General features: G+C 35.8%; 1 protein-coding gene across 4 annotated transcripts in view; it reads right to left on the bottom strand.

The window, feature by feature from the left end:
• The window catches only part of ARHGAP24 (Rho GTPase activating protein 24), a 518,413-nt gene that overhangs the window by 13,873 nt on the left and 477,402 nt on the right, over nt 1-27,138 (bottom strand). For all 4 annotated transcript variants that reach the window (XM_054485627.2, XM_054485630.2, XM_054485628.2 and 1 more), the window contains 3 exons: nt 15,944-16,076; nt 13,168-13,241; nt 10,461-10,582 (listed from right to left, as the gene is read on the bottom strand). In XM_054485627.2, the coding sequence (XP_054341602.1) occupies nt 10,461-10,582; nt 13,168-13,241; nt 15,944-16,076 (329 nt within the window). The remainder of the gene's footprint in view (nt 1-10,460; nt 10,583-13,167; nt 13,242-15,943; nt 16,077-27,138) is intronic.

Genomic DNA, 27,138 nt, shown 5'->3' with positions numbered 1-27,138 from the left:
GTGTGCATATGTGTCTATCTGGATTCATATTCCTTCTGCCACAACAACTATTTAACGTTTCTTGTAGTACAAGACCATCAGTGATGAATTTACTCACAGATTTTGTTTCTCTCAAAATCACCTTAGCTCCTTTTTATATTTGAAAAATATTTAAATATATTCACTGGACATAGAAATCTAGGTTAATAGATTTTTTTCAGTACTTCAAAGGTTTTGATCCACGTCTTTTCATTATATAATTTCTAACAAGAAATCTTCTGCAACATTTCTCTTTGTTCTTCTGTATGTAATGTGTCCTTTGTTCCTCAGTCTGCTCCTAAGCTTTTCTCTTAAATTGGTTCTCAGCATTTTATGATGTGCTTTTGTGTGGCTCCCTTTATGTTAATTCTGAGCTTCTGAGATCTTTGTGTTTGTAATTTTCATCAATTCTGTGAGAAAAATGAGTATTTTTTCTCTGTGCTTCATGATAGTTTCTCTTCTAAAGACAAAGTTTTTATAAGTCTGAATTTATTCTTTTTAAGTTTTCTCTCTGAATTTATTCTTTTTAACTTTTCTCCTAACCTGCTATTAATCTCATCGAGTGTAATATTCACTTAAGTGATAATTTTCATCCTTAGAAATTCTAGTTGGACTTTACAAATACATTTGATCTATCTCTTCATCATGTTACATTTTGCTTTACCTTCTTGAACATATTTACAGAATATAATAATAATATACTTGTCTGCTATCAGAAATGACTCAATCACATTTGGGTCTTTTTCTATTAGCTATTTTATGTCCTGGTTACAGCTCATATTTTTATGATTCTTTGCATGCCTTGTAGTTTTTAATTGTATGGAAAACATTGTGGGCTTTATACAGTTGGTTACTGAATTTTGAAAAAAATACATATTCTAGATGTGTTGGACTTCGTTCTGGTACAGAGTGAAGCATCTGGGGATTAGCTGAATCATATTTATTATATGTTAATAAGCTCAATTTTTAGAGCAGTTTTAGGTGTACAGAAAAATTGAGCAGAAAGTACAGAGGTTCCTATATACCTTCTCTCCACCGCCTTTTTAAACACAGTTTCCCCTTTTGTTAACATCTTGCATTAATGTGGTATATTTGATATATTTGACGAGCCCATATTATACATTATCATGAACTAAAATCCATAGATTACATTAGGGATCACTTTTTGTGTTGTATGCTCTATGGGTTTTGACAAATACATGTATCCATCATTCCAACATCATACCGAATAGTTACACTGCCCTAAAAATTCCTTATGCTCCTGGTATTCATCCTTCCCTTCCTCCCTGAGCTCCCACTGGATCATTTAAAAGCTGCTTTAAAATTTGTGAGGACTAATCCATAATTTAAATCTTAGCACTAAGGTAATACCTTTGTGAGAACTCTACACAATGCCTCATTGTCGGGACTTTGCACTCTTTCTGTGGGAAAGACAAATTATTTCAAGCTCAGTTTGAGGCCCAGAAGTTGTTCAGACTATGAATCTCTGGTAAATTCCCTCAAGTCTTGTGTAGTGTCCTCTCATGCAAACATAAATCAGTTCTCATCTACTCTCCGTAGATTTCTGGATGCTCTATGTCTAGTTCTCTCTTGTCTGTTTTCTACTCCCCCAAATTCTAGCTCCCTTGGGCTTCTCATTGTCTGACCTTACTCTCTTCAGCTCAGCAATACCTGGACTTTGTTGCATTTTTCTTCCCCGTGATACAATGTGAAAACTGCCTCCCAGTAGTAATCTGAGGCAATAACTGGGTTCCCCTCATTTGTTTTCTTTCTCTTATGAATCATAGGCATGCTGAAAAACATTCTAAAGGTTTCCTTGAAAGCACATATCTATTATATAGATATGGATATTCTTATATAGCAAGGATATCATTAATGGCTACATCAATATTTGAATGGTAGCAAGAAGAAGAGTAATGGTAAGGAATGTATAGATAATTTTTCAAGTAAAAGATAATTTTAAAAGAGAGTATTTAAAAAATAAAGCAGTCTCCATGTTTTCAATAGAATTCATGTCAGTTGACTGCAAATAGTATGTTAACAGCCAAGAATAATGAATTTCATTCACTTAAACATCCACCAAAATAAGAAAAGAAAATAAAAATAACTATTATGGGTTAGTAAATATGTAAGGTTCATTTTCCAACCTGTGCAGTTTTTACCGAAATGAAATAAAACCATTTCACTTGGATTACACTCACTCAGATCAGGCTAATGCTGCAAACACCTATTGTATCTCAGAGGTTACTTCAGCTTTAGAGTATATTTGATTGAATTGTAATTGTGCATGTATAAAATGCACAGCAAATGACTAGGAGGCATGAGCACAAATACAAATTTGATCTCAGAAGTCAGAGCCTGTGAGAGATAATGCCTGTCTGCAGTCTGATCACGACCTCTTTTCTTCAGCCAATCCCCAGAGCTACCAGAGTTACTTTTCTTTTTTAAAACTTTTGTTTTAATTCAGGGGTATAAGTGCACGTTCGTTACAGAGGTAAACTTGTGTCATGAGGGTTTGTTGCACAGATTATTTCATTGCCCAGGTATGAAGCCTAGTACCCGTTATTTTTCCTGATCCTCTCCCTCCTCCCATTATCCACCCTCCAATAGGCCCCAGTGTGTGTTGTTCCCCTTCCTCTGTCCATGTGTTCTCATCCTTTAGCACCCACCTATAAGTGAGAACACGAGGTATTTGGTTTTCTGTTCCTATGTTAATTTGAAGAGGATAATGGCCTTCAGCTTCATCCATGTCCCTGCAAAGACATGCTCTTGTTCATTTTTATGGCTACACAGTATTCCATGGTGTACATGTACCATATTTTCTTTATCCAGTCTATCATTGATGGGCATTTAGGTTGATTCCACATCCTTGCTATTGTGAATAGTGCTGCAATGAACATACACATGCATGTGTCTTTATAATAGGATGTTTATATTCCTTTGGGTATAAGAGTTACTCTTCTGGCCGGGCATGGTGGCTCACGCCTATAATCCCAGCACTCAGGGAGGCCAAGGTGGGCGGATGACCTGAGGTCAGGAGTTTGAGACCAGCCTGGCCAACATGGTGAAACCCCATCTCTACTAAAAATACAAAAATTATCTGGGTGTGGTCGCGGGTGCCTATAAACCCAGCTACTCAGGAAGCCGAGGCAGGAGAATCAATTTAACCTGGGAGGTGGAGGTTGCCGTGTCCGAGATCATGCCACTGCACTCCAGCTTGAGTGACAGAGCGAGACTCCATCTTGAAAAAATTAATAGTAAAATGAAAGAGTTGCTTTTCTAAAACAAAAAAATCAAATCTCAACATGCTCTTGCTCAATAGTTATCAAAGATTCCTGAATGCGGAATGGTCTATAAGGCCTTGAAAATATTGTGAAGTCTTTCCAGCCATTCTTTCACCAATCTTCCCTATATGCCCTGACATCATTGACCTTACCAAATTTTTCACTTGGATGCACCGTGATCTTTCTTTCTGCTAAACACTGAACGTTTGTGTCCCCAACAAAATTCATATTTTGAAATCCTAACCCCCAGTGTGATGGTATTAGGAGGTAAGGCCTTTGGGAGATAACTAGGTCATGGGGGTGCAGCCCTCATAAATTAGATTAGTACCAGCATAAAAGAGATCCCAGAGAGCTCCTTCACCCCTTCAGCTAAGTGAGGACACAGCAAGTAAACAGTTGTATGTGAACCAGGAAATGGGTCCTCACCAGATACCTATCTGCTGGCGCCTTGATCTTGGACTTCCCAGACTTCAGAACTGAATAATAAATTTCTGTTCTTTATAAGCTACCCAGTCTACAATGTTTTGTTATAGTAACTCCAGTAGACTAAGACACTCACCCACCACTTACCAATCTATATTTCTTTTTCTGGTGGAATGACTGTTTAAACGTCCCATCTGTGACGGTTCCCCTGACCTCTAAGAAAAATACCATAATACCCTACTTTTGATCTCATAGCCCTTTGACATATCCTGTATATAACATTTTTCATACTATAATTGAATGTTTAGTGGTTCAAATCTGCAACTAGGCTAGGCTGTAAGTTCCTGTAGGGCAAAACTTTTCCTTATTCATCTTTGCATTCCCAGGCTTACTGATGAGCATTGCATAAAGCAGTTGCTTAATGAATATTTATTGAAGGATAAATTAAGATATATTTTAAAAGATTATTATTGTGAAGAGTTAATTCTACCCTCAGATATGATCTAATTTTATATAAATCAGGAGAACGAATAAGAAAAGAGGAGAAACTTATTTGTGGAAGTAAGAAAATGAGTAGATTCAGAGAATGAGGAAGGGCAGAAGAAAACAAGAGACCCTGCTTGGGTAGATTTGGGAGAGTTTTGAGAGACACTGCGTGGCATGGATTTGGGAGAGTTCCGAGGGATACTGCATGGAATGGATTTGGGAGAGTTTTGAGAGCAGGGGAGAGAATAACAGAGTACTTTAAAACGACTTTCTTTTTGTAGTTTTGATTTGCATTTCTCTAATGATCAGTGATGTTGAGCTTTTTAAAGTAAGTTTGTTGGCTGCATAAATGTCTTCTTTTGAGACGTGTCTGTTCATGTCTTTTGCCCACTTTTAATGAGATTGTTTTTGTTTTTTTTCTTGTAAATTTGTTTAAGTTCCAATGAGATGCCATATCATGCCAGTCAGAATGGTGATTATTAAAAAGTCAAGAAACAATAGATGCTGTCAAGGATGCAGAGAAATAGGAACACTTTTATGCTATTGGTGGGAATGTAAACTAGTTCAACTATTGTGGAAGACAGTGTGGTGATTCCTCAAAGATCTAGAACCAGAAATACCATTTGATCCAGCAATCCCATTACTGGGTATATAACCAAAGGAATATAAATAATTCTGTTATAAAGATATATGCACACATATGTTCACTGCAGCACTATTCACAATAGCAAAGACATGAAATCAACCCAAATGTCTATCAATGATAGACTGGATAAAGAAAATGTGGTACATATACATCATGGAATACTTTGCAGCCATGCCATAAAAAGGAATGAGATCATGTCCTTTGCAGGGACATGGATGGAGCTGGAAGCCATTATACTCAGCAAACTAATGCAGGAACAGAAAACCAACCACCCCATGTTCTCACTCACAAGTGGGAGCTGAACAATGTGAACACATGGACATAGGGAAGGGAACAACACACACTGGTGTTTGTTTGGGGAAGGGGGGGAAGGGAAAGCATCAGGAAATGTAGCTAATGGATGCTGGGCTTAATATCTAGGTGATGGGTTGACAGGCACAGCAAATCACCATGGCACATATTTACCTATGTAACAAACCTGCACATCCTGTACATGTGCCCCAGAACTTAAAATAGAATAAAATAAAACAAGTTAAAAAAACACACAAAAAACAACTTTCTATGCATTAAGAATGCAGTCAGATTTAGTATTTTCTCTAGAGACATAATAAACATCTAACTTGTTTCTAATTATTTTTAGATGCAAGAACATTTTTTCTTTAAATACTGACTCATGCTGAAGACTGGGCCAGGATGTAGCTAGGTGGTTTATGTGCTCAGTGAGGTCTCCTGAAAGTTTGGTTGCTGTGAGCTGGTTTCCCCTGGGGCCTGATTGATCCTGGGTTAAATGAAACAATTACACTCCCAGGGAATGGGGAGACCTTCCTGTGACCCCTAACAGATTATGATAACAGATGGGATTATTTTGCTTGTCCATTTTTCCTGTACTTCAAAAACAAACAAAACAAAACAAAAACAACTCATCTACTTGTGCACATATCCCTTACACAATTATTGGTGTATTTAGGGAAATTTACTTTTCTCATTGGGTATCAGGTTTCTTATCCACAAAGGAGGCAGGGGGATACTATGCAATTTTTAAAAGATTTTTCCTCAAATAACAAGATTTGCAACAAGAGTTTAAAGAATAACAACAACAAAAACACTGACTTCTAGGAAGATGATGGCAGCACAGTATTGGATCTCCTGAAATCCTCACATAAAAACAGAGCAACTAGATAGCAAAGTCAAAACTCATGGGCAACATTTCCAAAAAACTAGCTGACAGGGTATCTCCCAAAATCCCCAAATACATGTTGGTCGAGACAAATCCCCATTTCCACAAGGCCTGCATGATGTCAGTGTCTCTGTAGAGGGAAAGAAAGAGGAGCAATGGGGGCTCTGATGGGCCTGGAAATAGAATATCCCCAGAGCACCCCATAGATATTCACTGGAAAATGCGAAGAGTTAATTTAAGAAGAGCGGCTAAAAGTGGGAGGGATTGCACCTAGTCCATTAGAGGCGGCTGATGGCAAGGTCTGAAGGAGTGACACATCCAGTCCCTAAGATCTCTCCACACTGACCAGCCAGGACTCCCTTCCAGACAGGGTTTGCATGGAGGGGATACTGTTAAGAGAGAGGTGAAAATTGGGAAGGACTAGGAGAACAGAAATGAAAGAATGGGAAGAAAGACCAATGAAAATCAAGAAGGCAATAAAGCCAGGACATCTCAGGAAGCAAGATGCCATATTTTTTGATACGATGTGAAAAAACAGATTGAGCTCTGTGAAGTCAGAAAAGCTAACCTGAATGGATCCTTTACACACACATGGAGTTGCGACAATATGTCATTTGGAAAATTCACTGAGTTATGCTAATCTTCCAAATCCTGACACACGTATTTCTATAGTATCAAAGATACTATAGATTTGTTAATATCACACTAATCTCACCAGAAAAGTGCTTAGGAATTTAGGAAGCTGTCAAGCTCAAGGTTTTGAATACAAATTTGTCACATGCAAGTTTAAATTTTGTCAATGGCAACAAACTCTGACAGCTGTATTTCCTGAAGTGAAACGTTTAGTTCATTTTTGAGAATGTGTCTGCTAAATGCTCTAGTCTGAATAACTGTAGTTTGTCAGTTGTTCTTTCAAATAAAAATGGAGTTCCAAGAAAAATCAGTTAGTGCTGCTCAAATATCACACAAATGCTTCCCCTTGAGCCAACCATTGTGTTACTTTTAGAGGCAGTATGCAGTGCTTTATACAGACAGCCATCTCTCCACCCTAATACGAAAGAAATGTGTTCTCAAGGTTGAATATTTAATGCAATTAATATTTTTGACTGTTCAGCAAGAACATTCCTAAGTAAAATTGGAATTTTCTTCCCTATTGTAAATGCATGGTGGTGAAGAATATGGTGCTAGTGGGGTTTGGTGGCATTGCCTTGATTCTTACTAAGGTGCCAACTGCTGTACCCGTCACGGCTTTAGCACCATCTGTGCAAATGTCAACACAGTGAAAGGGCAACAGCATCTTCATATTACTATGAAAATACATTTGAGCCCATGGACCTCCTGAATGCATCTCTGGGGCCCCCAGTTATCTGAATACTACATTTTGAGAATCTCTAGGCTGGAAAGACGTCAATACAAGGATCAATAGTGAACATTAAGTGGATAGATTTATACACATATCACCAAAGATTGAATGAGGACTAAAATGGAGAGGGAATAGTGTATAATGGATATATATTCTGAAAGCATATAATATAAATATTAAAAGAATAAAAGGAGGATTAAAAGAGCACATGTAAAGAATTTTGCAGTAATCATACTGGTGTTGGTATTGTTATCCTGAGACTACTGTGTGTGTGATGAGTTATAGAGCAAATGACTAATTATGGATGTTCTAATTCTGTTATCCTTAGTGTCTTTGCAAACCAGGATTCCTTGGAAGAAAGGAAATAAAACTGTAAAGACAAAGGAATAAATAAAAACCCTGTAGTTATAATTTTGAATTGTAGCTAATGTGAACTTGTGAGGCACTTTTTCTTTAATAGGTAAATGTGTACATATGTTTATTATGCATGTAATATGTACATGCGTAGTGTGCATTTATATCTACTAGCTCTGGCCACTAAAAAGACTAGAAACAATGACCAAGCCAGTAGCAATGAGTATCACTGGCACTAAGCATCTAGCTTGCCTTGAAATATCATTTCCCCACTAAAAGAAGTCAGGAGTTTTTGGAAATTGACTGATTCCAGGTTTGGGGCATAAAATATATGAGCCTAAGAAATCTTGTCATACTACAAAGAAAAATAGCTACCCCAAACTAGGAAGGCCTGTCAAAAGAACTAAGAAGACAACTTGAAGATGCTTCCACTGGCCAAAGATGGGAAAATTTGAGATTCAATGAAGGACAGTAATTACAATGTATTGACCAAGCAAACTGATTTTAATACATGACTTTATAATGATATTTTTAAAATATTCACAATAATATGTATACTGGGAAGACAAAGAAAACAGTACTCATTTTTAGAAGAGTTAAAAAATCTGTTTATGTGCTTTAAAAACTGGTAAGTAAAGGGAAAGACTCAAGCAGCATTTATCTTGCCTTTTAAAGATACCATTGGGTTCCTAAGTAGCAGATGAGAAGAAAATTTTTTAAAGTGTTCAAATCATTAATTTAAAAATTAAAATATTGCCACATGGATGAACCTTGAGGACATTATGCTAAGTGAAATAAGCCAGTCACAACAAGACAAGTACAGTATAACAGGTATATGAGGTACCTAGAGTAGACAAATTCACAGAAACTGAAAGCAGAAGGGTAGTTGCCAGGGCCTGGGGGAGAGGGAAAGGAGAGTTCTTGTTTAATGGGTAGGGAGTTTCAGTCTCGCAATGTAAAAAAAGCTCTAGAGATGGAAGGCAGTGATGGTTGCCAGACAATGTGAAAGTACTGAATGCTACTGAACTGTGAACTTAAAAATGGTTAAGATGATACATTTTATGTTATGTGTGTTTTACCACAATAATGAGTTGAAAAAAACACATAATTACAATATCAGCATTTCAGCTTCCAGCGAATTAATAGCTTTAGGAATTTTATTAAGTTCACAAAAAGAGAGATAAGGTGACATTATGTGTCTCCTGATTAATGGACACAACACAATCAAAAGTCATGCCAAGCAGATCAAACATGGATTTTATCCAGGTCCTAACTTGTAGAAAATGCAGAGGGCAGAGAAATATTAATATATTACATTGCACCATGAATCAACAAATCCATGAATTAACAAATCCAGACTATGGGAAACTCTACAAGTGAAATAACATGATTTTTCAAATGGCAAATTATAGGGGGTGCTGTATATTAAAAAATTCTTAAAAGGTATCAAGTAAAGGAATAGGAAACTTAAATGTAATGTCTGGGAAGTCCATTTGGGTGATAAAACTACAAAGAAACACAAAGAAATTGCTATAAAAGTCTGGATATTAGGATGACAGACACTGGGATTGGGTCAGGGTACAGGAAGAGTTTTGGGGATGCCTGGAAAAGTTCTCTATTTTTAAATAGTTATTTCTAGAGTACTTGTTTTATATAATTCATTAAGATGTGTGTGTGTGTGTGTGTGTGTGTGTGTGTGTGTGGTGGTGTTCTGTATTGCATGTATTTTAATTTATAATAAAGATTCCAAAAAACAATGGACTAATGTATCTCCAAGCTTCTTGTAGCTTCAAATTTCATGTTTTCTAATGTCTGCTAAACTCTTCAGATAGAAATTAAGTTTTCTGAACTATCTCATTGCCAAAAATCTGATGTTCAACTTATATTGCCCTTGGTGTTTAACAAAGGAAGTTAAACTGAAGTGATGCAGGCAGACATGCAAAAGCTTTTTTTCTCACACATAAGATCTAAAGAAATGAAAATATTGGAATTTTAAGGAAAGGAACAGTATCAGGTAGTAAAATCCAGGCGACTGAGAGGGACATTTTGTTCTAGACTAAATAAACCCAGACTGAATCTAAAAATGATTATTGTTTCTCCTTTCCTTTTTCTTTTAAATTCTGAAATCATAAATTAGTCCAGTTTGCAGCAAACAATGGTGCTATTAATGACATAGAGCACCTAGACCTCCTGGAAAAAAACAGAAAGTACAGTTCATTGTGGAAAATAATTGAGACACTTTGTAATTTGAACAATAAAAATTATGTCATGTTTTAACCTACAAATAAACAAGCAGCATTGTCTTATAAAAGACTATTTTTCCCTGTCAGTCAAATAAAATCAAAATTAATAAAAATATATATAAACTGAAAATAGTAACTTTTTGAATTTTCTGAAAATTGTATGGAACTCACAAAGTGAGGAAGTTTTTTTCAGTTCTTGAATACTTTACATATGATTTATGAAGGTTTCATTTATTCTTGTAAGGCTAATGAAGAGGGATTTAGTACCTTTTATGTTTAGTAAACACAAACAAAAAATATCTGACTTTCAAAAAGAAGATTTTACATTTAAAGAACTTCAGTTAATAAACGGAGTTGCCATGTATTCACTTATTACCTTGGTTTGCTTAGAGATGAGTAGATTCTGGCCAATCAAGAGATAACTGCTTCTTCTTTTGATAAGGGTATAAGATAATCATTTACTTACCCTCCATGATAGTCAAAGGATCTTCCACTTTGGGGCGCAGGATATTAGGACCAAAGACAGTTGCCAAGTTCTGCACACTCATTTTGTTAACTCCTGAGTAGGACTGTACTTCATCCAAGAACCTATGGAGTATAAGCATATGATTGAAACACGATGGGATCAAATTTGCCAGTGGAAGAAAAATCGATCATTAGAAAATTTACAAACTAAAGTATGTTCAAAGATGACTATGGAGACAGAATTATTTGGATGTTCACCCATCTCTCACTAAAACACAGGGACAATATTTTGCAAATTAGGAAAGATCAAACTTTATCATATCAACTATCTGTCTTGGCCTGGCCTGCTTTGATTTCCTCTGTCAATCAAAGGAACAGGTGTGTTTGGACAATACTAACATGGACTTGAGAGTCAACAATGTAGATTCCCTTCCAATCCCTCAATAAAGTAATAATTTTAAATCTCTATTCAATTAGGGGACTGTAGATAAGATCAGCTGGTAGGATGCCTTATTTTAGACAGGAGGAATTAACCCTCTTTGTGGAGTAATTTGTGAGCTTCAGAATTATAGTATATTAAGAAATGAGATAAAATACAGGCCGGACATGGTGGCTCACACCTGTAATCCCAGCACTTTGGGAGGCCAAGGCAGGTGGATCACCTGAGGTCAGGAGTTTGAGACCAGCCTGTCCAACACATGGTGAAACCCCATCTCTACTAAAAAAAATACAAAAACTAGCTGGGTGCAGTGGCGGGCACCTGTAATCCCAGCTACTTGGGAGGCTGAGGCAGGAGAATCGCTTGAACTCGGGAGGCGGAGGTTACAGTGAGCCAAGATTGCACCATCGCACTCCAGCCTGGGCAACAAGAGTGAAACTCGGTCTCGGGAGAAAAAAAAAAAAAAAAAAAAGAGAGAGAGAGAGATAAAATTCTGTAGAAATTAAAACACAGTTCTAATGATACAAAAAATTGCAAATGCAAACTGTTTCTATTTATTAGGTGCTAAAAAGTAAGAGGCACGAAATAATAGGAGAGATTGTTTTCATAATCTTTCAGCATTCCTTCCTTCCCTACCTCCTCTTCATTTATACAAGAGCTTCTATAATTTCATGGCTTGCTAATTGTACTGATGAGATAAAGAGGAAATAATGAAAAATTAAAATAACATATTTATATAGTACTAGGATGTGTCTGTCATAGTGCTAATTTATTAAATTCTCAAAGCATCTCTCTGAGGTAGGTACCATTATTGTCTCTGTTTTACAGATGAGAGTCATGTGGTACCAGAGGGGGATCTTCTCCAAAGACAGAGTTAGTAAGGGGCAAAGTTAAGATTTGAACCCACCAGAGGATGTGACACCAGAGGCCGTACCCTTAACTACTATATCATGACTTTTAAAAAAGGTGCCTATTTCCACACATTCACTACTGTTATACAGCCTAAACTATAGTAACACTGAAGACAAAAAGTCAAACTAGCATTTCTTATTTAAAATACCTGAAATTAAAAGTCTGCTTAAATCTTTCATGAGAAGTTAGGCATTTCTATTGTGGAGATAAAGACTTACAATATGGTTCCAAAGAAGCTTTTTCGTCCCTTTTACTTAAGGAGAATGTAATCTCTGTCTCATCCACTAGAATAACTTGAATTAGTTCAAAATGTTTGGATTATAAGCTTCCATATTAATAAATCTAAGCTGTCAATGGCATGATTTCCTGCTTTTTCAAATTCTGGAACCCAAGGTACTGTTTGCTTCTAAGTATAATCATCATTAGAGGAACTTATTGTGGGAGGACTTGGAATTTCTACTCAGTTACATTGACAATTAACACCAAAATGTCTGATATTAGTCTTAGACTTCATAGTTCCTAGTCCCTTGAACACTTATCTAATCATAACACCAAACACATACATAAATGATGCACTGTACTCAACTAAAACTTTGAATTTTATTTTAAAATGGACTGGGAAGCTATCATGTAAGACACCCTGCAGTGACTTGTAGTGCCAATCATCACTCTCTATTTAAATTTATTCTGTTTCAATTTTGCATATTTGGTTTCTTAAATAGGAGCACATATATGGCATATCCCATCCCAGGCCTTGAGTTATACATTGAGAGGTATATTTTTCAGGCACAATTATTTTTCTAACAGAATTCAGTTACAAATGTCTTTGATGAAACCTGAGGTAGGAGAGAAATGGAAAGAAAATAACATTTATTGAATGCTTACTATATACTAATCATTTAAAATATAATTCAATTTTTAAAACAACTATGTGAAATATGTGTTTTCATTACCATTTTACTTATTAGGACCCTGAGACTCAGAAAGAATAAGAGAATTGCAACTAGTCAATGACACAATCTTGGCTCCCAAGCAGATGTTTCTCATGCCAAGGTGGCATGCTTCTTTTCCTAAACAATGCCACTTCTGAAACAGTATGAAAAACTTGATTGAAGTTCAAAATAACCTATTTTTAGTGTGTAGAGGCAAGAGAAACTTCAAAAACATCACATTTCAAAATCAAGAAATTTAATGTTCAAAGAAGCCTTTGAGATCACCTTGTCCAATCTTTTAATTTTACAGAGGCCAACACTAGGGCTCAAAGTAGTTGAGTGATTTTATTCATTGTCAAACAAAAATTAGTATCAGGCTAAATATGTCTTGTCTTGTTTACATTTGTCCTTAGGACAGTTCTTACCTGCAAATATACTTGAGGAGGTTGTAATTTACCACTGGCAAACTCTTCACCTGCTTTGCTAATTCCTTAACACCCTAAGTACAAAGAAGAAAATAAATATTATTTTTCTACATGTTGGCCTTAGAATTAAAGCAAGTGGAAATGGACATATAATTTTTTAAAAAATTAGTTTCACATGTTATCAGTGAAAGATCTTGTCCCGAAAACTTACCACCATCACAGTGAATATTTTAGATACATTTTCAAAGATGTACAAGCATTTAAAATATCTCCATAAGTACTATTTGTGGAGGAACAGATTCAAGTGAAGCTGTTATCCTTTTTAACATATGTTCACAAATGACTGAAAAGAGAATATAAGCTCATTTATTAATAAGATTATTTGAAGAAGAGTAAACGATGTAGTGAGCTTCCTTCCCAGTTTTAGCATGTGCAGAACATAGACAAATACATCTACTGACAAGTCTCTCAGAGCTGGTCATGTTTAGGATACATCATTTGGGGAGGGAGGATAATTGAAAAAAGTGATCTTTCTGGAAATTTCACAAGGGACGAATTTATTTGGTTCTTCTCATTATATGACTTCCCCTAAAATGTAAATGATAGCAGAAAAGCCAATGGATAATGTAATTTGTTTTCTTCTTCTGCCCATAAAGGTCCAGACAGTAAATATTTGAGGCTTTATGGGACAAATGGTCTCTGTTTGCAACCACTCACCTCTTCTGTTGTAGTGCAAAAGCAGCCACAGACAATATTATTTAACAAATGGAATAAAACTGCATTTATAAAAATAAGCAGCAGTTAGGCCGGGTGTGTTGGCTCACACCTGTAATCTCAGCACTTTGGGAGGCGGAGGTAGGCGGATCACGAGGTCAGGAGATCGAGACCATCCTGGCTAACATGGTGAAACCCATCTCTACTAAAAATACAAAAAAAAAAACCAACAAAAAATTAGCCGGGCGTGGTGGCGGGGCGCCTGTAGTCCCCGCTACTCGGGAGGCTGAGGCAGGAGAATGGCGTGAACCCGGGAGGCGGAGCTTGCAGTGAGCCGAGATAGTGCCACTGTACTCCAGCCTGGGCCACAGAGCGAGACTCCATCTCAAAAAAAAAAAAAAAAAATAGGCAACAGTTTTTGACATGAGTGCCAAGAAAATCTAATGGGGGAAAGAATAGTCTTTTAACAAATGATACTGGGACAATTGTATATCCACATGAAGAAGAATTAAGTTTGTTCCTTTCCTGACACCAAAAACAAAAATGAACTCAAAGTGAATCATAGTTCTAAATGTAAAAGCCAAAGCTATAGAAGTCTTAGAAGAAAATATAGGAGTAACTCTTTGTGACCTTGTATTAAGCAAAGTCTTCTTAGATATGACACAAAACCACAACTGATTAAAAATAGATAAATTTGACTTCATCAAAATGTACAACTTTTGTGTTTCAAAGGACACTATCAATAAAATGAAGAGACAACTCACAAAATGTGAGAAAATATTTAAAATCATATTTATAAGGGACATATATCTAAACTATATAAACCCTTACAACTCAATACTATTAATAATAAGGCAAATAACCCAACTGAAAATGGGGAAATAATCTGAATAGATATTTCTCCAAAGGCAATATATTAATATCCAATAAGCACATGAAAAGATGTTCAGCATCATTAGCCATCAGGGAAATGCCATTCAACCTTCAATGAGATACGACTTTACTCATGTTAGGATGGCTAAGATAAAAACGACAGGTAACAAGTGATGGCAGAGATTTGAAGAAATCAGAATCTGTACTCATGGCTGGTGGGAATTTAAAATGCTGGAGCCCTCTTGAAAAACACAGAGTTACATATGGCCCAACAATTCTACCTTCTAGATATATATTTAAGAGAAATGAAAACATAGGTCCATGCAAAACTTTGTACATGGATGTTCACAACAGCATTATTTATAATAGCCAAATAATGAGAAAAAAAAAACCCAAAGGTCTCTCTGATGAATGGATGAATAATGGAATATTGTTTAGAATTAAAAGGAATGAAATACTTATAAGTGGCACAACATGAGTAAACTTTGAAAACAGTGAAAGAAGCCAATCGTGCACACACACGAAAAAAACATTGAATGATTCCATTTATAGGGAATGTCCAGAATAGGCAAATTTATAGGTACAGAAAATAGATTAGTAGTTGCCAAGAGCTGGGGAAAAAGGAGAATTAAGAGAGGGTATGGGGTTTATTCTGAGGCAATAAAAATATTGTAAATATTCTAAAATTAGATTTTGGTGATAATCTAATATCTCAGAGTTGCACAACTCCGAGAATATACTAAAAAACACCGAATCATACATTTTAAATGGGCGATTGTATTGTATAAAAATTACACCTTAACAAAGCTGTTTAAAGAAACAGCAGTAGGTAGGATTTTGTATAGAAGCCACTATTTGAAGTAGTTTGGGTCCACACAATTAAAAGATTATGAGACACAGCAGTCACTTCTTTTGTGTGATGTGTGGCCTGACACAGCACTGCATTTATCACTTACGGAAAGAAAGTGGCAAGTCGTGCTGTTATTCAGCCATATTCTTTTTTTGATCAGAGAGGGGATCAGAAATGGTACTTGAGCTGTATATGGAAAGTCTCAATGTGTGAGGTCAATACAAAGGATAGTGGAGAGTAACGCTGGGATAGGGCAATGGAAATTTACAGATTTAAGACTAAGAACACAGATAAAAATTCCAAACAAAAGCTTATTTGGAAATAAATGCATCAACTTACTGCTTCCTCTTCCTTGCTGAGCAGTTTGGCACATGACAAAAAATCTTCATACTTCGCATAAGGAATAACTGGTTCTGGAAGTTCTCGGAGGTACAGCTTAAGAAGTGATGCCACCGTGTGTACATCTGTGTTGCTGTGGAGACAGAAGTGTGAAGATATTCTTTGGAGTAAACTTCATACCATTCTATTTATTGTTTTTCAAGAGCCCAGGAGCCAGAATTGTATCCAAGTTGGCAATTGAATGAATCAACCCAGTTTTCAGAGAGCACTCATTTATGTGATGCCTATTAGATGCCATCACAGGTGGGGTGAAGAAGGTCTAGAAGGATCTATAGAATCCTCAGTGTGAGAGTGGAATGATGGCTACCAGAGGTTGGGAGGGGTAAGTGTATGTGTGCGTGGGTGGGGTGGGAGCGGGGATGGTTAACGGATACAAAATATAGTAAGGTAAAATGTATAGGATCTAGTATTTGATAGCACAACAGGGTAACTACAGTCGACAATAATTTATTGTACATTTAAAAATAACTAAAACAGTATAATTGGAATGCTTATAACACAAAGAAATGATGACTGCTTGAGATGATGCATAGCCCATTTACCCTGATGTGATTATTACACATTGTAGGCCTGTATCACAACATCTCATGTACCCCATAAGTATATACACCGACTATGTACCCATAAAAATAAAAAAAATTAAAGAATCCTCAGTGTGATTTGAACATTCAAGCATTTTTCTTTATGTGTATTTGATGGTAAGCAAAGGTGTTAAGAAAACAATGAGAATATATTAGATCTTAAATAAAATATACTGTAATAAAATTTACAAAAAATACCAAATCTATAGATGTGTGTATGTGTGTATTCAATATCAAAATGAATTACTAAATTCTCGCTCATCTCTCAAAATGTTGGACTCATTTTTGAGAAGATGTTGGTGTTTGCCTATAGATACTTGAAGCTTAGCGTGACATGCTATAAATTTTTAACAGAGCTCATTTTGAAAATGATTGATTCTAAGCATAATTGCTTGTCTAATATTCTAAGATGGCTGGGAATCCTTAGAGTGTTCTAGAAAAGAAGAGAAATGCTATGAAAACAATAAGAACTTAACGTCCTTTACATAACTTGAATAATTTATTTGTATCCTCTTCTGAGTGTGAGTGGCAAGATAACTTACTAAAATATTAATTTATATTTTGTCTTCTGTATCTTGTATTTCCCGTTAATCCATAAAGATGGATGATAGTAAAGACAGGAAGAATAGAGTTTTTATTTGTGTGTGGGAAGTTGTTTTGTTTTTGTATTTCAGGGGAGAATAAGCAAAAGTCTGAAAGGAGAGTTGATTCCTGGAACCGGGAAGAGTAGTAGTGAACAACTCAGGGAATTCTTTACCTCACTCCCAAGCTGTGCTGCAGGAAGTGACACGTCCCCAGAGAGGTGTGCTCTGAGAAGTTGGGAGGCAGGCACTGGGGTTTCCTGCCTCAGTGAATATTCTCTTATCCCAGTGGTGGCATGGAAGCAGAGCTGACTGTATGAAATTATATGAGCTGAGACAATGGGCTTCTCAGCTCTCAATTTTGGGCCCATGGGTTGATTCCATCAAATATTTACCGCACATCTACTCCTAATGGGTATTATAGAAATCCCTGGGCTAGGACCTCAGGGGTTTAAATAAAATAGGTATTATTCTAGCCTGCTCACTACTTGTAACCTAGTCAAGGCTGCAGATACTAAGCTGATAATAAGACAAGTATGTGATTACAAAATAAGGTGAGTGGAAATAAGGAAAATTATTGCATACCATCTAATAACAAGACAGGGTTTGGAGGTCTTCTCTGAGAAAATGATGTTGGAGCCAAGATCCGAAGGGTGTGTAAGGACAGAAGGCATTTCTGATCAAAGCAAGGGAGAAAAACAGCCTAAAGTGGGAGGAAGCCTCCTGTCCTTGCAGAATTGACAAAGGCTAAGAAGGTCAGAGCCCAGAGTGGAAGTGGGTAAGGTCTGAGCTGTAGGCAGCAACCTCATGGACCATAGGACTTTGCCTCCTTCAGGGTAAGGACTGAGGTTTTCCATTTTGACATTGGGGTCTCTCAGAACAGGCATATTGTCAACTGTTTTACAGATGTTAAAATGATGGAAGTTATCTGAAAGGGCTTGTTTTAACTAGTTAATTTTATTTTCTTGATAATTAAATAAATATATGTTTTTCTTTCTAAAATTCTGAACTGATAAACACTATAGAAGAGGTCATCTTAAAACCTTGTAAAGAAAATGAAAATCGTGTTTCCAGGTTATTTTCAAAACTGCAATCCTCATTAATTCCTAAAACTAAATTCCAAAAAATTGTTTTGAAAAGACAGACTTAAAATAGTCTCAATGGTAAGACAAGGAAGATACTAGTATTTTTGTTTGTTTGTTTTCTGACAAACCACCGTATTTCATGTGCATCAAAGCCTTCTGTGTTTTTCTTGCTATATCTGCCCCATGAAGGGACAGTCATTAGTAGTAAAAAACCACAGCCTGGGGAAGGATATGCATAGCAGTCAAATATTCCAATAAACTATTTCCTTTTGATTCCACTCTAACCCAATCTACCATCATGACTCAGATTTGCTTGCCTTCAGAGTCAATGACAATTTTGTTAGTTATAGGTAGTACAGAGAGAAAAGAATATAAAAATAAAATATAAAATAAATAAGTATATATTTCAACATACAGAGTACGTTATGTATAATTTACATGACTATATAAACAGAAGCTATCAAATATTTATGAATAAATACAATAAATAAATGAGACAATAATGATAAATGAGAAACACATTTAACAAGAAATCTGCTGTAAAGTTTCATTGATGATCTATTTATTACATTGACTATTCCCAAACACACCGTTTTTAAGGTAACTTGCTTAGCACTTTACTGTTTTGCTTTTAATGAAGTGAAGCATTTTATAAACTATGGTATTGAGAACCTTTGAACACTAGATGGCGAGATTGCAAAGTTAGACAATGGGATGGTGTAAAACTTGTGAAGGATGAATGGCCGCAGAATCGTTCTTCCTCTACCAGCAATTTTCTTAGCACCAAAGCTGCAGTAATGTTCCAAGAATAGAAATATTTGAGCCATGAATCAAGGTAAGAAAGGTAGAGTGGGATGATTGTTTTATTCCTTCCCAGAAGTGATACATTCCTAGAGCTTTCTAGCATTATAGTAGTATATAGGCACACAGCTAATTATATAGAAATGATGAAGAAAAAATGAACAATTATATATATATTTTTTGATTAACAAAGGTTATTAACTTTTTGCTTAAAGGCTAAAATTTAAAAATTTATGACTCTCTTTTTGGAGCTTTATTAAGCTTAGGCTACTCGGTAGAAATAGAGACTTCCGCATTTTTCTAGAGTTTTCATTTTTGCTTTGTCCTTTCTCACTGAAGAAAATAATCATTTCTGGATAGAATCTAATATATTTTTCCAGTTCTGATTCACCTCAAGAGGTTCTCAGTCACATGTCCTAATTGTCAGCAGGCTGCCTATTGCAATGGGGAAGTCTGGTGTTTCTCTGAAAAATATCTTTGTATGTTCAGTCTATAAAATAGCAACCCTGTCAATCTTACTCTCTAGCCTTCTACCTCCTATTGAAAATCCACTACTTTGCCAAATTAATATTTACTTCAATATGTGCAACCAATTAATTAGATATCAATATTATGTGTTAATTGCCCAATGTACCTAAAAGAAAGTGCCATCTTTGTCTCAGAGAAATACATTTCAGTCTTCACCAAAGTGAAGTGAAGTGACTGCATTGTGGCAAAAGTCTATGTACAATGGAGAATAAAAATCCTTCACCTAATAACAACAACACATCTGCAAACATCAGGGCCTCACTGAAGGCCAATGAGTAGGTTATGCTATTAACCCCATTTGGGGTACTTTAACAGGAAACTGCACAGACAAAAATTCTTTTTGGCTAATCACTGAGATATGAGGTGCTGTAGAGTCATGCTCTTTGGTATGTTAAATAAAATTGAAACTGGCCCAAGCAGTCCTCCCTACAAGCTCCTAACTGCAACCTAACTCAGTACCAAAAATAAAGTGAAAACCTAACTAGGAACAAATAGCTGAGTTTCAGCCAATCACAGGCAGCTGTTCAAACCATGTATGAGATGCATACCATGTAATGGGGCTGTCTCTGTACCTCGCTTCTGTTTTCCATAGGTAACTTCTTTTACTCTGCCTGTAAACATAACCTGCACATGTGGTAGGGTGGAACATTCTGAACCATTTTGGCCCAAACTGCTGCTACATGCTAGAATCACAAAAAAAGCCAATGAAGATCTACTAAACTAGATTTGTTGTAATTTTGTCTTTTAACAGGTAGAAGTTCAAAACTATTGGCTAATGTAAAGTCATTATACAGATTCAAGTCCCTTTCACTCAGCTGGTAGTAGAGTCTTTTCGGAAGGTAAGATACATAATCAAGCACATTATATCCAGTGGTAGGAAAAAGGCAGCACGAGATAGGCCCAAAGATCTGAGTGAAAGAGTTATCAGACCAGGAGGAGCTTTCTAGCATATGTCCCTTAATTGAGCAACATATAAGTTTGGTTCTTACACTGTACTTCGACTTTACGTCTGAATCCTGTTTCCTCCTGGTTATTGCTTTTTTACAAACTTAAAGGGAGAATTACATGAGGCTTCCTATGATTGACTTAATTTTATATTCTCATAGGTCTACTTTGATCATTCTGGGATCAATCATTCACTCACCAAGTAGTTCCTGAACACCTATGATGTGCACAGCCTCATGCTACATGCTAGGTGAAAAATAAATGAACAACATAGACCCTTTTTTCTTCCTTTGAGTTTATATTTCTAATTGATCACCAACACTTTTCCATACCATGCCTCATTTTCTTCTACTTCGTAACACTTTCTGTATATTCTAACTGCTGAGTTTCTGCTAGGTATGTGAACTGAAGAATGTTCTTTATATTTCCTGGAAATTATCTGTCCTACTTATCATGTGGGTGCAACATAGGCCTCTTATTAATCTTAAGGATAAAGGAGTCTGACAAGAATCCCTCCTTGCTCATTCTCTATTCCCGTTCCTCCTTTCCTCATAAACATACTTACACACACTGATAAATCCAAATGCCACCATAATTACAAGTATAATATTACACTGACAAAACCTTGGAACATTTAAGCCTCAAAATTAGAAATGGGAATTTTTCACTCTGAATACTATGTAGAGAATACAGTATAATACCTTGGTTTAACTGAATAGAATGAATTTTCAATGCACCCACACAGGAAGTTATTAAAGATGTTGTGAACTTATCTGCAACAAGCACAATGAGATGACCTAAAACTCACTTAGAATTAAAAAATAATAATGTCATATCCATCAGCCTCCAGGGAGAACATACATGAGACTGAAAGCATTTGGCAGTACTTCCAACACCAATGCTACCACCAAATGGTCTTGTTTAAGCAATCCTCTGCTTTGCCTGCTGAGTTCAGCAAGACACAGAAAAGCAATTCCAAAGACACTAAGCAGCTCCAGACTAAATTCAGCATCTCTTTAAAAAGTCTGGTTCTGTTCAAACTTATTTTTTTATGTATCTGTCAAAACGGATGCACTTTTCATCAGTGAAACTAGAATCTGGTTAAACTGTCATGGCTTATTGCACAGTTACATAAATGTCACCACTGAATTATATACAAAACCAAAGGACTGTTTCACCTCCAGGCTAAGTGCTGGACTACATTGAACTAGTGCTTGTCCCAGTAGAATTCTCCTGGTTTAAAGCTGCTGATGGCAGAGAACTACATGATACCTGCTATGGTCTGAATATCCCTCCTATCCTCTTCATACATCAAAGCCCTAACTCCTAATGTAATGGTACTTGGAGATAGGGCTCTGGGAGGTAATTAGGGTTAGATGAGTTCATGAGGGTGCGGCCCTGGCCTGATGGGATTAGGGCTTTTATAAAATGAGACATTAAAGAGCTTGCTCTTTCTCTCTCCCCTTGTCCAAGAATCCAGTCAGAAGACAGTTATCTGCAAGCCAAAAAGACAGCTTTCACCAGAGCACAACCATATTAACACCCTGATCTTAGATTTCCAATTTCTGAAACTGTGAAATAAGAAGTTTCTATTGTTTAAGCTACCAGTCTACAGTACTTTATTATGACAGTTTGAATTGACTAAAACAACCCCCAAGTCTACTTTTGGTGAGCTTGTCTATAAAACTGTTTATGGTACTGTCAGAGTACTAGGTAATGAAATGTTACTGCAAAAACAGAAACATGCTTTCAGTTAATGTGAATTTATGGAAACACTCTCAGATAAACGAATATGATATAGAAAACAAGGATTCACAACCTTGGCTGCACACTGGAATTACCTGAAAACTTTTTCTAATAATTGCTGACTAGGTTTTATACATTCTGGTATAATTGATCTGGGTTAAAGCTTTGGCATTGATATTTTATTCTCATATGCAGCCAATATTGAGAAACACTGATATAGAACATGTATTTGGAGTGGAAAATTCCAAAGAAAGGAGGGAGTTCCAATGTGTAATGGTCACGAGTTTAAATCTGAACATTTCTAACATCCGTGGGAGCCTACTAGTTACATATTTGTCTCTCCAGTATTCCCCAGTGGAAGACGTGGTGGAAAGAATGTTGGTGGGGACATAGTGCCTGATATGGTTTGGCTTTGTGTCCCCATCCAAATCTCATCTTGTGGCTCTCATAATTCCCATGTGTTGTGGGAGGGACCCAGTGTGAGATGATGGAATCATGGGGGTTGGTCTTTCCTGTGCTGTTCTCGTGATAGTGAATGGGACTCATGAGATCTGATGGTTTTAAAAATGGGGATTCTTCCTGCCCAAGCTCCCTCTTTGCCTGCTGCCATCCACGTAAGATGTGACTTGCTCCTCCTTGCCTTCCGCCATGATTGTGAGGCTTCCCCAGCCATGTGGAACTGTGAGTTCTCCATGAAACCTCTTTCTTTTGTAAATTGCGCAGTCTCCAGTATGTCTTTATCAGTAGCATGAAAACAGACTAATATAGTGCCCAGCTTTACCAAACTGTCACATTGATATTTTCTTTCCTCCCTCTAGAATTTCTTCTGTATATAGAGGCATGTGTGTAGAGACTCCTCCCTTTCAATGCTAGCTTATCATGAACAAAGAATATTTGACAGTTTAATATACATTCACTCCAACATCCCATATGTGCAAGCACATGCATGTGAGTATACACACACACACACGTATACACAAATCACTCTCTTTATGTATATAAGATACTCAATAATAAACAAATAAAAATAAAATACCTTGTAGTATAGCTGTAAGACAGAGATTACTTTGAGCAATCTGAGTTTGGTGCTTCTAAACAATAGACTCCTTAAAAAGAAAGTAGCTAACTCCCTAAACTGAAAAACATTATGGATATTTATTCATTTTCTATTTCTGACTAATATTTCCCATGAGTAAGTCTCTATTTCAATGTCTCTTTGACACCTTACTTGCCTTTCCCTTCCACCTCCTTGCCTCTTCTCTGATCACCATTCCTTACTAGTTAGCTCCCAAGCTCTTCTTCCTCTGCTGGCCTCTAAGTGGTGTTGTTTTCCTGGATAACCTGCACACTCTTTGGATTAATCCATGAGTTCCACTATCACTTTGCTACAAGACTACATAATATCTATCTCTGTATCAGACCTTTCCACTGAATTTTTAGATGTTTCATACATATTTGAACTTCATGTGAACAAAATTGGCAGGCAACAACAGAAAAATCTCCCCTTGTGTAAAATTGTTTCTCTTTTAGCATTTTTTTCACAGTGGATGGCCTCACCATTTACACAAACAAGCGAGAAATCTAGAAGTCAAACTAAATTTGACTGTCCCCAGGACTGTAAATCTAACAGCGATTGGTGATTCTCTGACTGAGCAGTATGTTGGAATTACCTGGGAAGTTTTAAAAAAAATACAAATGCCTGGTTCATATATATTCTGACATAATAGCTTATGAATCCATACCTTCTTTGGCAGTCTTACTGACACTGCTTAAGTTCAAGTTTATATTACTCACCTCCACTAACACAATACCATATTAACTGGTCTTCCTGATATCAAGCCTGTCCTCCTAGCACATGTATACATATGTAACTAACCTGCATGTTGTGCACATGTACCCTAAAACTTAAAGTATAATAAAAAAATAGTTGGAAAAAAACCCACATATAAGTGGTAATCATCAGTACTAAATGTAAATAACAAACAAAATGAATTGTTGTATAGCTTTTGAATATGATATTTGAATGCAAAGGGCAATTGTTTAAGCATAAATAAACAATATGTATCCCACAAAAAACACACGCTTATTTTATAAATTAGTCATTAGAGTTGTTGTCATTTAGTTTGAATTAATATGTTTGAGAGCATCAATTCACTTTAGAATAATGTGCCTATGCAAATTAAAAATTTAGACTAAAGAATAAAAATAAATTCTGACATTTTCTATTATAGTATCAAGGTGTTTTAACCAAAAAAGAAAGGTTAGCAGGATCGAGACACTTATAAGGCTTGATGTAGAACATTCAGAAAAGTTTCCTTAAAGCAATAATTACATCAGAATAAAACTCTTTTAAACAGTCTACTTTGTACAACATATGCATTCAGTTCCAACAATAACAAAACCTAATTAAAACCTTAAGTGCTGTCAGTTACAAAATAAATCAACACAGTTATTAAAATGACTTAGTATGTCCCTCCAGCTTTACTGATTTTAGACCCAAGATTCAATCTTATATCCAAATTTAACTTAGAAATAACATTCAAATGCACACAATACATCTCATACTGCAAATGACACTAATATTTCCCAAACTTACAAAAAAACCCATTAACTTTCTCCCAAAGTGAATAAATCTAAAGTCAATGAGCCCACAAAGACTTTTCTATTAAACTAAGATTCTAGTCATATCAATGATCTATATAATTATTTAGAACAAGTATTGACATTTGAAAGTAAACAATGATAAAGATATGATTGCGAACTACAGAGATTCTATTGTAAATGTGTGTACATACACATATCACACACACATAAATGTACATACATACAGATACATATATATTTTGTTCTTTGTAGAATTATTTTAAACATATCCAATCAGTTTTATGGTATGAAAAAAAAACAATCAAAGCTCTTGTGGGATGTTGTTCTCTTCTCAGTGTCAGTAGATCTTCATTGCATTTATTTTTAATTGTCCCAGGAGAAAGCTAAAGCCTTGAGGTCCCACAGAGTATCTGTAGTTACCAATGGACAAAGTAGTTAGTTTGCTTAAGACTTTTAATAAACATGGGCATTCTAGATCTAGATTGGGAGTCATAATTAAGTAACATCCACACATTAACTCCTTCTCTGACTGCTCTGTGGAACATGACTTCCTAAATCCACAAAGTATAACATAAACACTAAGGAATGCAAGAATGATTTAAAAGATTGGTAGATATTGCCAATTCAGGTGACCTGTTTTCAGGTGGATATAACCTACTAACTGTAAGAGATACAACAAGAAAACACATTTGTAGAAATTTTAATGTGATACTTAACAAATAGCACCTATACTATATACTATACTATCCACCATACAATAGATTACATGACTAGTTTGAGAGAGGTGAACTTCTTTCTCACCTCACATTTCTCCCAGGAATGACTCAGAAATAAAAAGAACTGAATGAAATAATGTACAATCTCTAGGTGCACAATAATGATGCAGTTATCTCATTAGATTCTATAGATAACGAGTTTTGATTTTTTGCTAAGCTGGGTACACTATTTTCCTAACCTTTGATTCCTGATACACAAACACTTACTAGTATTTTTTCATTGAGAGTTTACATAGCTGTTCCAATTTTCATGTCTTTTCATTATTAGTAAATGTATTAATATATGCCTGAGACTTCATCACATAGCCCTTTCTTGCTTCAGTTGGACCTAGGATTTGAAGCGCAATGGGTGTAATTTCAGTTTCATATGGTCTTAAAAGTTTTGGCAAACTGTTAATGAACTTGGCATAGCAAAAATGGAGAAGTTTTGGCTGTATTTAGTTACTTCGCCATTGTATTTTGCCTGCCTACAAGTTTTTCCCTTCACTAAACTCTGCAGATGGAGTTTCTGAAGAAGCAAAGTAAATGTAATCTTTATAATACATTCAACAATTTTTCTCATAATCAGAGAGACTTTAGATTATGTAACCAAGGACTTCCCAAGAGAAGTATTATTGGTGTTTTCATGCTGAGGGGTACATTTATGCTTAAATATGTGTGTGTGTGTATGCATGTGTGCATATGTGTGTGTATATTTTCTAACAGCATTTAAAAGCCATATTATATATACTTTAATATTTCCATTTTTAAATAAAAAATAAAATATAGCCAAACATCGCAAATAATTTTCTAGCTAATGAAGGCTAGAAAGTAACTTATTAATGTGTCCCCAACAATGACCTTACTGCATGTCACTCATTTCCTGCCATATTCACTACAAGTTTGGAGAATTATGATTATCTAATTCTGGGATAAACAATGAAAAACATATATATTCTTTTCTAGAAAATATATTTTCTTCCAATAAAAATAAAGTAAACAAATCCTTGTGCTTCATGCAAGAAATGAGTAACTAGAGGTCTAGTTTTACACAGCTGACTCTCTAACTCATAGTGTAAGAGGGAAATTAAAAAGATTTTCCTGTATATCCAGTTGAGTCAACAAGTTATTGCCGAAATCATTCAAGTCCACACAAAACTTGTCCCTTCTCTGGAATACTTCAATCTTTTATTCCAACATGGAAGTATTCTTAGTGTATTGGACTGGACAATACCATCTTAGTTTATTAATATGTATGTATAAATTGAGGGGAACACATAAAAAGCTTTAAAAGAATCCAGTTGTGTCTTTCCTGTGGCTCTCACATTAAAATGCAGTCGTGTGCTTTGCTAGAAGGGATCCTTTGTCACTACATGTCAGATGTTTCTTATATTAGTGTTTTCTGTTTGGACTACTTTGTAAGAGAGGTCAGAGTGAGGAAAGAGAGTGATGAAACAAATTTATTGAGAAGAGGCAAGTTTTTTGTTTTATTCTGGTTTGGTTTTTGTT

This window comes from Pongo pygmaeus, chromosome 3, assembly GCF_028885625.2.
Source record: "Pongo pygmaeus isolate AG05252 chromosome 3, NHGRI_mPonPyg2-v2.0_pri, whole genome shotgun sequence".
NCBI classification, from domain to species: Eukaryota; Metazoa; Chordata; class Mammalia; order Primates; family Hominidae; genus Pongo; species Pongo pygmaeus.
Note: the sequence above shows the minus strand (reverse complement) of the source record. Positions and strands in the feature narration are given on the sequence as shown.